Below are 13,647 nucleotides of genomic sequence, written 5' to 3' on the forward strand. Positions count from 1 at the left end.
CTTCCTCCCTATAGTGTGGCGACCAGAACTGCACACAAGTATTTCAGCTGTGATCTAACCAGCATTTTATACATCTCCATTATAATCGCCCTGCTCTTATAAGTATCCCATAACTATCTTATCTACCTGTCCTGCTGTCTTCAGGGATCCATGCTCATGTACACCACAATCCCTCTGATCCACTGTATTTCCTAGGATCCTACCATTCACTGTGTATTCCCTTGTCTTGCTAGTCCCCCCAAAATGTATTCCCTCATATTTTTCAGGGTTAAATTCATATTTTAACTGTTTTGCCCATCTAACCAGCCCATCTATATTGTCCTGTAATCTATGATTTTCCTCCTCACTATTTACCACACCACCAATTTATGTGACATCTGCAATCCTACTGATCATACCTCAGAACCATAGAACCCATAGAAATGATATAGCACAGAAGGTGGTCATTCAGCCTATCTTGTCCATGCCAGCCCGAGGACATCCAGGTGCCCTTTCTGTCCCATCTTCCTGGATCCGGTCAATAGCCCTGTAGCTTACAGCACATTAGGTGCAGACCCAGATACTTTATAAAGAGTTTAAGGTCTCTGCCTCTGATCCAATGCTATTCATGCAGACAAGACAAATTAATGTGAATCTCACATTGCCATTTTGTTGCATTGTTAATTAGGAAATGTGAAGTGCTTCCTAATGAAGGCATTATCTTGATACAGAATGCAATCAAGAGAGATTTGAACACAAAACAAAGGATAATCAATGAGAAGCAGCAGGTTTTTACGATTATTTTTGGCACACCATTGTATTGGCTTTTTTTTCCCCTTATCAAGGCAGTTTTATAATTTTTTTTGAATATTATAAACAGCCTCCTTCCTCTGTGGTATACGGCAAGCACAGGGCCAGAACAACTAGTCTGTAGTTGATCTAACCCCAAAGTTAACACTTCTCAATTCCCTGCTCCCCATCACACCGAGCTAATTTTCATTCAAAATTTTCTACACAATCAGCCTAGTGGATATGGCTTTCTATCAAATAGTTTGATCAAAACTGCCCCTGCATCATCCATCAGTTTAAATCCCTTATTCTGGAGTTTATACCAATCTTGATCCTTTATTGGAATTCGATTTATCAACATCTTCAAGAATGCAGGATTTTTGAATCATATCTCCCACGCCTTATTTCTCCACAGTATACAATTTTCAGTGACTCAACTTAATCATTATCTATCTGGTTTAACTATGTTTTTTTTTAAAATAATTTTTATTGAGAAATTTTGATTTTATACAACATTGACGCACCTTAGTAAAATACCGAAAATAACAATAATATTAACAATCATATACATTCGCCCCATCCCCATGAACAACCCAGCATTTTAACAACAACGCATATTAACACACTATAAAGTTACAGAATAAACACTACAATAATGCACCCCCCCCCCCCGGGTTGCTGCTGCTATTGACCCAGTTACCTATCTCTGAGCCAGGAAGTCCAAAAAAGGCTGCCATCGTTTATAGAACCCTTGTATTGATCCTCTCAGGGCAAATTTGACCTTTTCCAATTTTATAAATCCCGCCATGTCACTGATCCAGGTCTCCACACTTGGGGGCCTTGCATCCTTCCATTGTAACAGAATCCTTCGACGGGCTACTAGGGACGCAAAGGCCAGGACACCGGCCTCTTTCGCCTCCTGCACTCCCAGCTCTACTGCAACTCCAAAAATCGCGAGTCCCCACCCTGGTTTGACCCTGGATCCAACCACCCTCGACACCGTCCCCGCCACCCCCTTCCAGAATTCTTCCAGTGCTGGGCATGCCCAGAACATATGGGCGTGGTTCGCAGGACTCCCCGAACATCTGGTGCACCTGTCCTCACCCCCGAAGAACCTACTCATCCTAGTCCCGGACATGTGGGCCCGGTGCAGCACCTTAAATTGGATGAGACTACGCCTCGCACATGAGGAGGAAGAGTTGACTCTCTCCAAGGCATCCGCCCAAGTCCCGTCCTCTATCTGCTCCCCGAGTTCCTCCTCCCATTTAGCCTTCAGCTCCTCCACTGACGTCTCCTCCACCTCCTGCATTACCTTATAGATGTCAGACACCTTCCCCTCTCCTACCCACACCCCCGAAAGCACTCTGTCCATCGCCCCCTGCGAGGGCAGCAAAGGGAATCCCTCTACCTGTCGCCTAGCAAACGCCTTTACCTGCAGGTATCTGAACATGTTCCCCTGGGGAAGGCCAAATTTATCTTCCAGTTCCCCCAGGCCCGCAAACCTCCCACCAATAAACAGGTCCCTCAATTTGCTGATGCCCGCCCTTTGCCACCCCCTGAATCCCCCATCCGTGTTCCCCGGGATGAACCGATGGTTGCCACCCAGTGGACCCTCCATCGAGCCCCCTGTTTCCCCCCGATGCCGTCTCCATTGTTCCCAGATTCTTAGGGTCGCCGCCACCACCGGGCTCGTGGTAAACCTCTTAGGGGAGAGCGGCAACGGTGCCGTTACCATGGCACCCAGGCTCGTACCTCTACATGACGCCATCTCCATTCTTTTCCACGCCGCCCCTCCCCCCTCCATCACCCATTTACGCACCATTGACACATTGGCTGCCCAATAGTACCCCAGAAGGTTGGGCAGTGCCAGCCCACCTCCATCCCTTCCTCGCTCCAGGAACACCCTCCTCACTCTCGGAGTCCCATGTGCCCACACAAAACTCAGAATACTGCTAGTCACTCTCCTAAAGAAGGCCCTGGGGATAAATATGGGCAGGCACTGAAAAAGGAACAAGAACCTCGGAAGCACTGTCATTTTGACGGACTGCACCCTCCCCGCCAACGACAATGGCAGCATGTCCCACCTCCTGAACTCCTCCTCCATCTGATCTACCAGCCTGGTAAAGTTATGCTTGTGGAGAGTCCCCCAGTCCCTGGCCACTTGCACCCCCAGGTACCTAAAGCTCTCCCCTGCCCGCCTAAGCGGGAGCCTACCAATTCCTTCCTCCTGGTCTCCAGGGTGCACCACAAACACCTAGCTCTTGACTAAGTTTAATTTATAACCTGAGAAGGTCCCAAACTCGGCTAGTAACTCCATCACTCCCGGCATCCCTCCCACCGTGTCCGCCACATACAGTAACAGGTCGTCGGCATACAACGACACCCTATGTTCCTCTCCACCTCACACCAAGCCTCTCCACCTCTCTGAATCTCTCAATGCCATCGCCAGCGGCTCGATTGCCAGTGCAAACAACAAGGGGGACAAGGGGCAACCCTGCCTGGTCCCTCGGTAAAGCCGGAAGTACTCCGACCTCCTCCTATTCGTAGCCACGCACGCCATCGGGGCCTCATATAACAGCCTTACCCATCTAATGAACCCTTCACCAAATCCAAACCTCCCCAACACCTCCCATAGGTACCCCCACTCCACTCTATCGAAGGCCTTCTCCGCATCCAGTGCCACCACTATCTCTGCCTCCCCCTCAATCCCCGGCATCATAATGACATTCAGCAATCTCCGCACATTCGTGTTCAGCTGCCTTCCCTTCACAAAACCTGTCTGGTCCTCGTGCACAACCCCTGGCACACAGTCCTCTATCCTGGTGGCCAGGATTTTTGCCAGCACCTTAGCGTCCATGTTGAGGAGAGATATGGGCCTGTATGAACCACACTGCTGGGGGTCCTTGTCCTTCTTTAAAATTAACGAGATCAGCGCCCGTGACATCGTCGGGGGCAAAGTCCCCCCCTCCCACGCTTCATTGAGTGTTCGCACCAGCAAGGGGCCCACTAGATCCACAAACTTTTTATAAAATTCCACCGGGAACCCATCCGGCCCCGGTGCCTTCCCTGACTGCATCTGCCCGATCCCCTTAACTAGCACCTCCAGCTCAATCGGCGCACCCAACCCCTCCACCTTCTCCTCCTGCACCTTCGGGAAAGAAAGCCCGTCAAGGAACCTCTCCATTCCCCTCCTCTCCCCCGTTGGCTCCGACCGGTACAGTTCCCCGTAAAAGTCCTTGAAGACCTAATTCACCTCTACCCCCTTCCGCACCACATTCCCACTCTTATCTCTCACTCCAGCAATCTCCTTAGCCGCATCCCGCTTACGCAGCTGATGAGCCAGCATCCTACTCGCCTTTTCACCATGTTCGTACACTGCCCCTTGTGCCTTCCTCCACTGTGCCTCTGCCTTTCTAGTGGTCAGCAAATCAAATTTAGCCTGCAGGCTGCGCCTCTCCCCCAACAGTCCCTCCTCTGGTGCCTCTGCATACCTCCTGTCCACCTCCAGCATCTTTCCCACCAGTCTATCCCTCTCACTCCTTTCGCTCCTCTCCCTGTGTGCCCGGATGGATATCAGCTCCCCACGAATTACTGCCTTCAGGGCTTCCCAGACCATCCCCACCTGAACCTCCCCCGTATCATTCACCTCAAGGTACCCCTCAATACTTGCCCGGACCCTCCTACACACCTCCTCCTCCGCCAACAACCCCACATCCAACCGCCACAACGGACGTTGGTCTCGCACCTCTCCCATCTCCAACTCTATCCAATGCGGAGCGTGGTCGGAGATTGCAATGGCCGAATACTCGGCCTCCTCCACTCTCGGAATCAGTCCCCTACTCACCACGAAGAAATCTATCCGAGAGTAGACCCTATGTACGTGGGAGAAGAAAGAGTACTCGCGTGCCCTCGGCCTTACAAACCTCCATGGATCCACCCCACCCATCTGGTCCATAAACCCTCTCAGTACCTTGGCCGCCGCCGGCCTCCTACCCGTCCTAGAGCTGGACCGATCCAGTGAAGGATCCAACACCGTATTAAAGTCCCCCCCTATGATCAGACCTCCCGCCTCCAGATCCGGGATCCGTCCCAACATACGCCTCATAAAGCCCGCATCGTCCCAATTTGAGGCATACACACTAGCCAGTACCACCTTCTCTCCTTGTAGCCTGCCCCTAACCATCACATACCTACCCGCCTTATCCGCCACCACCTCCGATGCCTCAAACAACACATTTCTCCCCACCAGAATCGCCACTCCCCGGTTCCTCACATCCAACCCCGAGTGGAAAACCTGCCCCACCCATCCCTTCCTCAGGCGGACCTGGTCCGCCACCCTCAGGTGGGTCTCCTGAAGCATTGCCACATCCGCCTTTAGCCCCTTCAGGTGAGCCAGTACCCTCGACCGCTTCACCGGCCCATTCAACCCTCTCACATTCCAGGTGACCAACCGGATAAGAGGGCGTCCCGCCCCCCTCCCCCGTCGGCTAGCCATAGCCCGTTGACTGCCCGCCCCAGGCCAGCACCCCCTGCTCGACCCCGTCCCCATAGCGACAACCCCTCACCTCTGTCCCCCCAGCCCCCACCAGCTCCTTCTTGACCCTACCAGCAGCAACCCGGTATTCCCCTTTCCCCCCCTCCCTCCCCCCCCCAGGCTAGGAACCCTCCCAGCCGCGAACCGTCCTCCATTGTACTTCCGTGGGTCAGCTAACTTCTGCTGACCCCGGAAACTCCCGCCAATAGCCCGACCCCTCCCGAAGTGGGATCATCCCCCAATCTATCCCTCCTCCTGGCACCGCTCCAGCGCGGGGAAGAACCAGTTAAGGCCCCGCCTCCCCCGTCACCATCTCCACCCCCCAGCCCCGCAGCACGGGAAACCAGAGGAAAGTCCGCGCTTTTGCACTGCCCCACCACACCCTTCTGACGCAGCTCCCAAATATCAGCCCCACTCCATACCCCCACTCCGGCATAGAATACAACATACCCCCCCGACCCTCCCCTCAAGATACACAGCCCAGACAATGTCCCACAGTACAAAAACAAAAACATAGCAGAACAACCCCTCCGTATATAACCCTATCAAAATTGCAAAAGTACTAAAACAAGAAGAAAACAACAGAAGAAAAAGAGAACACAGCAACAGCAGAATCCAGCACTAATATCTTACAGCCGACCTCGCAACCCCCAACCCCTAGTTCAAGTCCAGTTTCTCCGTCCGCACGAAGGTCCACGCCTCCTCCGGGGAATCGAAATAATGGTGCCGATCCAAATAAGTTATCCACAGGCGCGCGGGCGGCAACATTCCGAACTTTATCTTTTTTCTATAAAGCACCTCTTTCGTCCGATTAAATCCGGACCGCCGCTTAGCCACCTCCGCACTCCAGTCCTGGTAGATCCGCACTACCCCATTCTCCCAATTGCTGCTCTTCACCTTCTTGGCCCAGCGCAGCACGCACTCCCGATCACTGAACCGGTGGAACCTCACGAGAACCGCACGCGGGGGTTCATCTTCCTTGGGCCTCCTGGCCAGCACCCTTTGCGCTCCCTCCAGCTCCAAGGGCAGATGGAGAGATCCGGCCCCCACTAGCGAATTCAGCATTACAGCCACATAGGCTGTCAGGTCCGATCCCTCCAGCCCCTCTGCAAGGCCCAAGATCCGCAGGTTTTTCCGCCTCATGCGGTGATCCAGCTCCTCAAAGCGTTCCTGCCACTTCTTGTGGAGTGCTTCGTGCCCCTCCACCTTACTCACGAGGACCACGGCCTCCTCCTCTCGTTCAATGGCCTGCGTCTGCAACTTCTTGATGGCAGCACCCTGGGTGGACTGAATCTCTGACAGCCTTCTGTTCGTTTCCTGCAGAGAGCTCAGTACTTCATCCTTGAATTCTTTAAAGCAGCGCAGGAGATCAGTTTGTTGTTCCTGGGCCCAGAGTCTCCATTCCTCTGGAGCTCTGTCGGCGGCCATCTTGGATCCCTTCCCCCGTTTTTTCTGAGGAGCTGCTGCTGTTTTTTCCCCCTTTCCACTCCGAGTTCGAGTCATGGACTGCAGGGAAAGTCGTTCAACACACCTTCCCCCACCGGGAGACGTAGAAAAATTTCCGTTTTGGGCTCTCAAAAGAGCCGAAAAATCTCTTTAAAACGGGAGCTCCCAAATGTGTGGCTTACTGATCCATCACAGCCACCGGAAGTCGGTTTAACTATGTTTAACTACATGTGCCAACTAAGCTATATCTTTCTAACACTCTGCTGTCTAGTCACTCCTGGTTTGAAGAGACCCAAGAGCCTCGAGTTCAGTTTATATACCTGAATCTAGTGCTGCCACTAGTGGTTGTCCAACACCATGATGCAGTTGTTAACCCTTCATATACCATCAGATATACAGATCACTACAGACTGGACAAGATATTCTATATGTAGCCCGTTCAGTGTCTTTTATGGACATGTTACCATCAACGGTGATTTGTGCTCTGATCTCTGGATATACATTCCTGGGTCAACTCAGGCTGCGCTGGTGACTTTAGTTAACTGTCGAGCAAAACCCACAAATCTGTTTGCTCTATGTTGTATCCATTATTTACCTTCCCTACTCATTGCCTTGCATTTTCCACTCATTAATCAACCATTGCTGCTTATCCTGATTCTTCTGTACTCGGTTTATCCACTTTGTAGCTGCCCCACAAATTTATCATTTGAAAATTAAATCTAGCTTTGGTTTGCCCAAATTATTTACGTACTTCTAAACAGGAATGTCTCCAATGTCAATTCATCCATGGATTTCTCTTTTCAAAATAGATTATTACCTCAGTTAGAAGTTGTTTAGGTATAGATAGCCAAGTTCACAATACATTTCATAGCAAGCTTTCTAAGCAGGGCTAACTGTATAAAAACATCTCTCTGTAAATAATGCTTTTGGCCATTGTATCCTCCCTATTTTGTTGTCAGATACTGGCAGATCATGTTTGAGGAAGATCACTTTACCTCTAATTAGACCCCAGTAGCCAAAAGGGAAGAAAAAACTATTTCCTCCAAATTCTTAACTGAAAGATTGTGAACAGACTACAATTATATCTATTTTCAGAAATGGATACTCTAATTTCATAGCCCTGACCCCAGTCACATCATTGGGGATGAGGGAGGAAAGGATGAAAGAGAACAAGAGAAGGATGGGCAGGAGAGCTACTTATTTTGTAAAAACCGCAGAGAATCTAAACATTTCAAATAATCACATCTTTTCAACATAATATACCAATTGAGTATTTTATATGGCATTTGGAATTCTATCCTGTCCATGTGGTTGTCGAGATGTCTTTTGAACGCTGTTATTGTATCTGCTTCCATAACCTCCCCTGGTAGCATGTTCCAGGCACTCACCACCATCGGTGTAAAAAACCTGCCTTGCACATCTCCTTTAAACTTTGTCCCACAGACCTTAAATCTATGCCCCCTGGTGACTGGCCCTTCACCCTGCGAAGAGTTCCTGCTCATCCACTCTATCCATCCCTCTCATAATCTTGTAAACCACTATCAGGTCGCCCTTGAACCTCCGTCGTTCTAATGAAAACAGTCAGAGTCTATTCAGCCTCTCCGCATAGCTAACACCCTCCAGACCAGGCAACATTCTGGTAAACCTCCTCTGCACCTTCTGAAACTAGGGGTCATTCATTATAGACTGGTTTGGATACCACTTGAGCGAGTGGAACACTGAACCTAAACCTAGTAAGCCTAAAACAGACAGGGGACTGTAAGCACAGCTAACTCCAATATCAACAGGTTATCCCATAATATTCAATAATCAAGCAGGAGGCTTCTCATAATCCTGCAACCTGCAATCAATACCCTGGAAACCACATTGTTTAACATTGCACGGTTCAAAGTGAGGATAAATTTAAGTCCCATCAACAAGGCGCCCCCACATTGAAACCGCCAACCAATGCATTTTTAAATAGTGGCATCCTGGGGCTATAGGCCAATCTCAGATTACGGGTTGCCGGAACTGCATCAAATGCAAAGCTGGGACAATAACATGGATTCAAGCAAACAAATTTGGATGAGTTCGCATGGGATACTTCCAGCAAGGCAAGAAACCAGAACCACCTTGGCTGATCAGCATATCTCTGCCTCTCCACAGAAATTTCCATCCAGCTGCAAGCTGCTTAGATGTCAAAGTTGTACAATCCATAGATCTGCAAGTCTAGTCAACAAAGATGTGTCACTGATACTTGGTGTCAAAGCATTCAAAGATCTGTACCCTTTCAAGATAGTTCAGTGATCAAATATGTGGGACCAACAAGTGCTGACTCTCAACTTCCTTGTTTTGGGAAACTCACTTGAAGGATGCCTTTATAAAAGTGAGTGTCACATCACAACAGTTTGAATTCATGAATTCCTGTTGGAGTACTTGTATATGAAAGGTTATCGTGAATTCAACAGCAACATAGAAACTGGAGAAGAGGCTTTATTTGTACAACTCCACTTGCAGCCACAACCTAAAGATGCAAAGTGAGTCAATCAACACACCAGGTACATGAACCAGCATTTCCTTTCTGAGACATTTTGTGCAAAATTGTCTGACTGCACATCATTGAATGCAACAGTACTCATGATAAATATAAAAAGTGAAGTTTTACATTTTGGAACTAGGTGCTGATGAGCGAGAACACACGGGTATAACCTTTATTTCCTTCATTGTAGATGCATTGTATATTTTCCCAGGTTACTATTTTAATCATTGCTGTGACCAGCAAAGTAACTAGAAGCATTAAGTTACATGGGAGTTGGTTTTGGAGCCATAAGTCGTCAAGATGACCAAAATCCAATCAATCCACTTGTTCTTTGCAGGGGACTCTGTGATGAGCCAGTCTACAGAATCCATAGAATCCCGACAGTGCAGCAGAAGGCCATTCGGCTCATCGTGTTTGCACCTACCCTCCGAAAGAGCACTCCCTCGTGCATTGATCATGGATAATCCATCTAACTGGGCATATATTTCTGGCACTAAGGGCCAATTTAGCATGGCCGATTCACCTACGATGCACATTTGTGGACTCTGTGGGAGGAAACTGGAGCACCCGGAGGGAAATATGCAAACTCTACAGACAGTCACCCAAAATAGGAATTGAACCTGGATCCTAGGCACTTGTGAAGCAGCAGTACTATACACTGTTACTTGCTAATGACACAAGTACGCAGGCGTTGGGAAACAGAGGAGGGATGTTTTTTCACCAATTTTCAACACTAAATTGTGTGATTTGAAATGCTTACAAGAGAAATGGATCAGCTTGCCCTCGGTTTCTTGGCCATGGCAGTGCAACAATCAAATTAAGTCAAAGGCGCAAGTTTCAATAGCACATTTCTCTCAACATAACACGACTGATTTTGTTTTCAACGATTTAGGAATATTGCATAAGAAAATCCATTAACTCAACACAAGCAGGAATAATAAGTATGACTCTAATCCTCCCGCCTGTTATGCCAACCCACCCCAGAGCAAAACTTCCCAAGTTTCTTTGGTGTGTTTATCTATTTTACACTTTTGATAATCCAAACAAGCAAGATATCCAATTATTTAAATTTCAGTATTGCAAAACTGTCCAATAATAACAACATCTGTAAACATCTGCTTCTGTACATTAGACATCATTTCAGATTCAGCCACATGGGCATATTCAGTAATAATCAACTGTTGTATTTGCTGAAAAGCTATCACAAATCTCAAGAAAACTAAGGACCTGACGTAATACAATTGAAACATTAAAATCAGGTTCCTCCTTGAACTATGGATTAACTGTTGCAGTTACTGGACTATCTCCAAGTATTAGACGCACCATACTTTCCACAAACTATTCCACTTCACTAAGGTTACGAGAGATATAAAATTTAGTACTGTGTTACACTGCTGGAATCAGACAACAACAGATTTTAAAAGTTTAATGAAAATGGGGTTTTTCTCAGTCCAGATATAGGACAGATGTCAGAGGTAGGTTCTTTGCTCAGAGAGTAGTAAGGGCGTGGATTGCCCTGCCTGCAACAGTAGTGGACTTGCCAACATTAAGGGCATTTAAATGGTCATTGGATAAACATATGGATGATAATGGAATAGTGTAGATGGGTTTTACATTGGTTTCACAGGTCGGCGCATCATCGAGGGCTGAAGGGCCTGTACTGCGCTGCAATGTTCTATTGTCTATAAGCATACCAGTTTAGAGGCAACATTTAGACTTTCATCTCTTCTGAAAAATCATTGGCTGGATTCTCCGTTCCTGAGACTAAGGATGCTGGGGCAGGATTTGTGGACTTCCACGACAGCAAAACTGGTGCCCCCCTGGACCGATTCAGCAACCGTGAGGGGCTAGCACCGACACCAAGTGGAATACGATAGATTCCAATGGGAAATGGTGCACGATTCGCCGGTTTCATCATTGATACTCGGGAGGCTGTCAAGTTGTAGCTGAATATACACATTTCACTGCCACACACACTATCCCAGCCAACAAGATGGTACTGGTTGCACTGGAGTACGCCCATCCTGCTGATGGGTTGGCTGGGGCCCGAAGTTCACAATGGGCAGTCAGCAGTGTGCGCAGCTGCATGGCTGCCTTGAAGGGGGAGGGCCTGAAGAGGCATAGCAAGGTGTCCTCAGTTGGGGGTGGGCCCACATTTGTGGGAGGGTGACATGAGTGTTTGAGGGGGGGGTGGAGAACCCACAAGCTCTCTTATAGAGATTGAGGCACCCTTTCAAATGGTGGCCGATCTCAGCATTCAGCTCACCAGTGCTTAAACAAATTTGAAGTGTGGGACAGACTTGTGAGAAACCCCGCAGGGCCCAAAAAAGAGATCAAGTTTGAGAGCAGTGGGAAATCAGTTGGCAGAGTCGGCTGGTAAATCCCTGAAAAACCCGCAAGCCCGCCAAAAATGAACTTAGCAATTTTTTCATTAAATTCCGCCCATAATTCTTGACCAAAAACATTACGGGCCGGATTCTTACGTCCTGCCTGCCGCAACAGATGCGGACCATGTAAAGGCTCGTTGACCGCAGGCAAAATTTACGGTCGCTGAGCGGGTGTGGCCGGAGAATCCCGCCCTAAATCGTGAACTGTTTGGAGTCAAATTATTATTATGGAAAATATTATGCAAACATTTTAATTGCTAGGTTATCTGATAATGAACCACAGATTTAAAGAACTTGTCTGCAACCTCTTCCAGGCAACTGAAATTTTGAAATTTCAAGCAGAGGGACATGTCAAGAAATAATTGAAAATATTTCATAGCAACATTCAAGTTATGAATTTGATTTTCTTGTGGAAATCAATCTCGATCAAACTGGAAGTGATCTATTGAAACAAAAGATTTATCCCAGTATCGCACAAACCGCTGGAAGAAACCACACAGAATAATCCCAATTCAATAATTTTCTTTATTCCAGTTATTTACCTTCAGTAGCAGCGGATATTTGCATATTCTCTGTATCGGTGTTAACAAATAGCCTTCCAATGGAATATCCGTGGTCTTCATACCTCCTAGTACCATGCAATTCTAAAATGAAAGTGGAACTGGTAAGTCACACAATCAATTTTAAATGGACGTATCTTTGAATGATAGGCTCTCTGGATGATTACGTAAATCTTAAGATAAATGCTGCCAACAACAATTTCCCATTCTAGAATTTTTATTTTTAACATTTCTCCATCAAGATTGTAACTAAATTAAGAGTTTAAATTGATCTTTCATGTCCAAAATTTTAAATATCTTGATTTGCATCCTAGAGGTGTCTGTGTCAACACAATAAATATGAAGTGAATCTTAGGTTTTGGATATAAAATGCTATATTAAAAAAAACTGTATAAAATTCTTACATATTTTACATATTTAGCCAATGCCTCACGGCAGGGGATTAAAATCAACACTGGAATTATTTATTCCTGACCAAACAAGTTTGCTGCTGAATATGAGGCTCACAGCAATACTTATAGTAGAGTCTAACTGAAGAAGGATAACTGTATTACGCAGCGAACTTCAACCAATTGCTCACATCATATTTAAACAAACAAATATACTTCCATGGGAATTTGAGGACAGGCCACACAGCTTACCAAAAGCATTGCCCGCACTTCAGGTATTTTGTTCAATTCCATTAAAAGTCTCAAGGCTTTTTCGTGGTTGCTGCAATATTCTTGATAGACACAAAATCGGTCTTTCTACAATCACAAACACAATGATCACATCAGCATGAAAGAAAATGATTTCTGTGCGACAATTTTAAATTGGCTTAATCTTAAATTTACATTAAATGTGTGCATTCCTGGTGATAAACATATTGGGATCTGTATGGTGAATTAAGATTCTTTCGAGAGAAAAACATGATAATCAGTGAGTGCCCAATTCTCGAGGGTTGTGACTCAAAGAAAAGGTTAATGATCTCCAGCCACCTATTTTTCACAGTAGTTGCACCCCTCATAGGCAGGAGGAGCTAAATGGCTTTCGGCTGTGCTGTATGATCCTATTATCCATACATCTACTCACCAAACCATGATAAAAGTCATATGTATCCCACACATATACATGTCCATATATTAGCTATGGCTATGATCTCCTTATGAAGATCACTATTAAGACTAAGGTTAAGTAATTGCTGGTGACACAATGATCCAACATGAAACAGTACCAACCTATTGCACAATGTTCCACACAGTCAACTTCCAAGCATCTCATTACATCACCTTTGGAGGCATGGTGCTGAGGTCGGTCACTTCACTTTGGTTTGTTTCAAACAGAAAAAATTAAACAGTGTCACTGGCCGAGACCAGAGAATAAATTTACCACTACTTCCATCTGGTCAGAGAAGATACATGGTACAAAAGGACTACACCAAAGGGGGAAATATCC

The 13,647-nt window shown here is 46.9% G+C and overlaps 1 protein-coding gene across 1 annotated transcript in view; it reads right to left on the minus strand.

Annotated features, from left to right (window-relative positions):
* The window catches only part of prex1 (phosphatidylinositol-3,4,5-trisphosphate-dependent Rac exchange factor 1), a 273,537-nt gene that overhangs the window by 151,473 nt on the left and 108,417 nt on the right, over positions 1-13,647 (minus strand). The window contains exons 4-5 of the mRNA XM_038803244.1: positions 12,855-12,959; positions 12,196-12,297 (exon numbers count right to left, since the gene is read on the minus strand). Of these exons, the coding sequence (XP_038659172.1) occupies positions 12,196-12,297; positions 12,855-12,959 (207 nt within the window). The remainder of the gene's footprint in view (positions 1-12,195; positions 12,298-12,854; positions 12,960-13,647) is intronic.

The sequence above is a fragment of the Scyliorhinus canicula genome, chromosome 7 (genome assembly GCF_902713615.1).
Source record: "Scyliorhinus canicula chromosome 7, sScyCan1.1, whole genome shotgun sequence".
In the NCBI taxonomy this organism is placed as follows: Eukaryota; Metazoa; Chordata; class Chondrichthyes; order Carcharhiniformes; family Scyliorhinidae; genus Scyliorhinus; species Scyliorhinus canicula.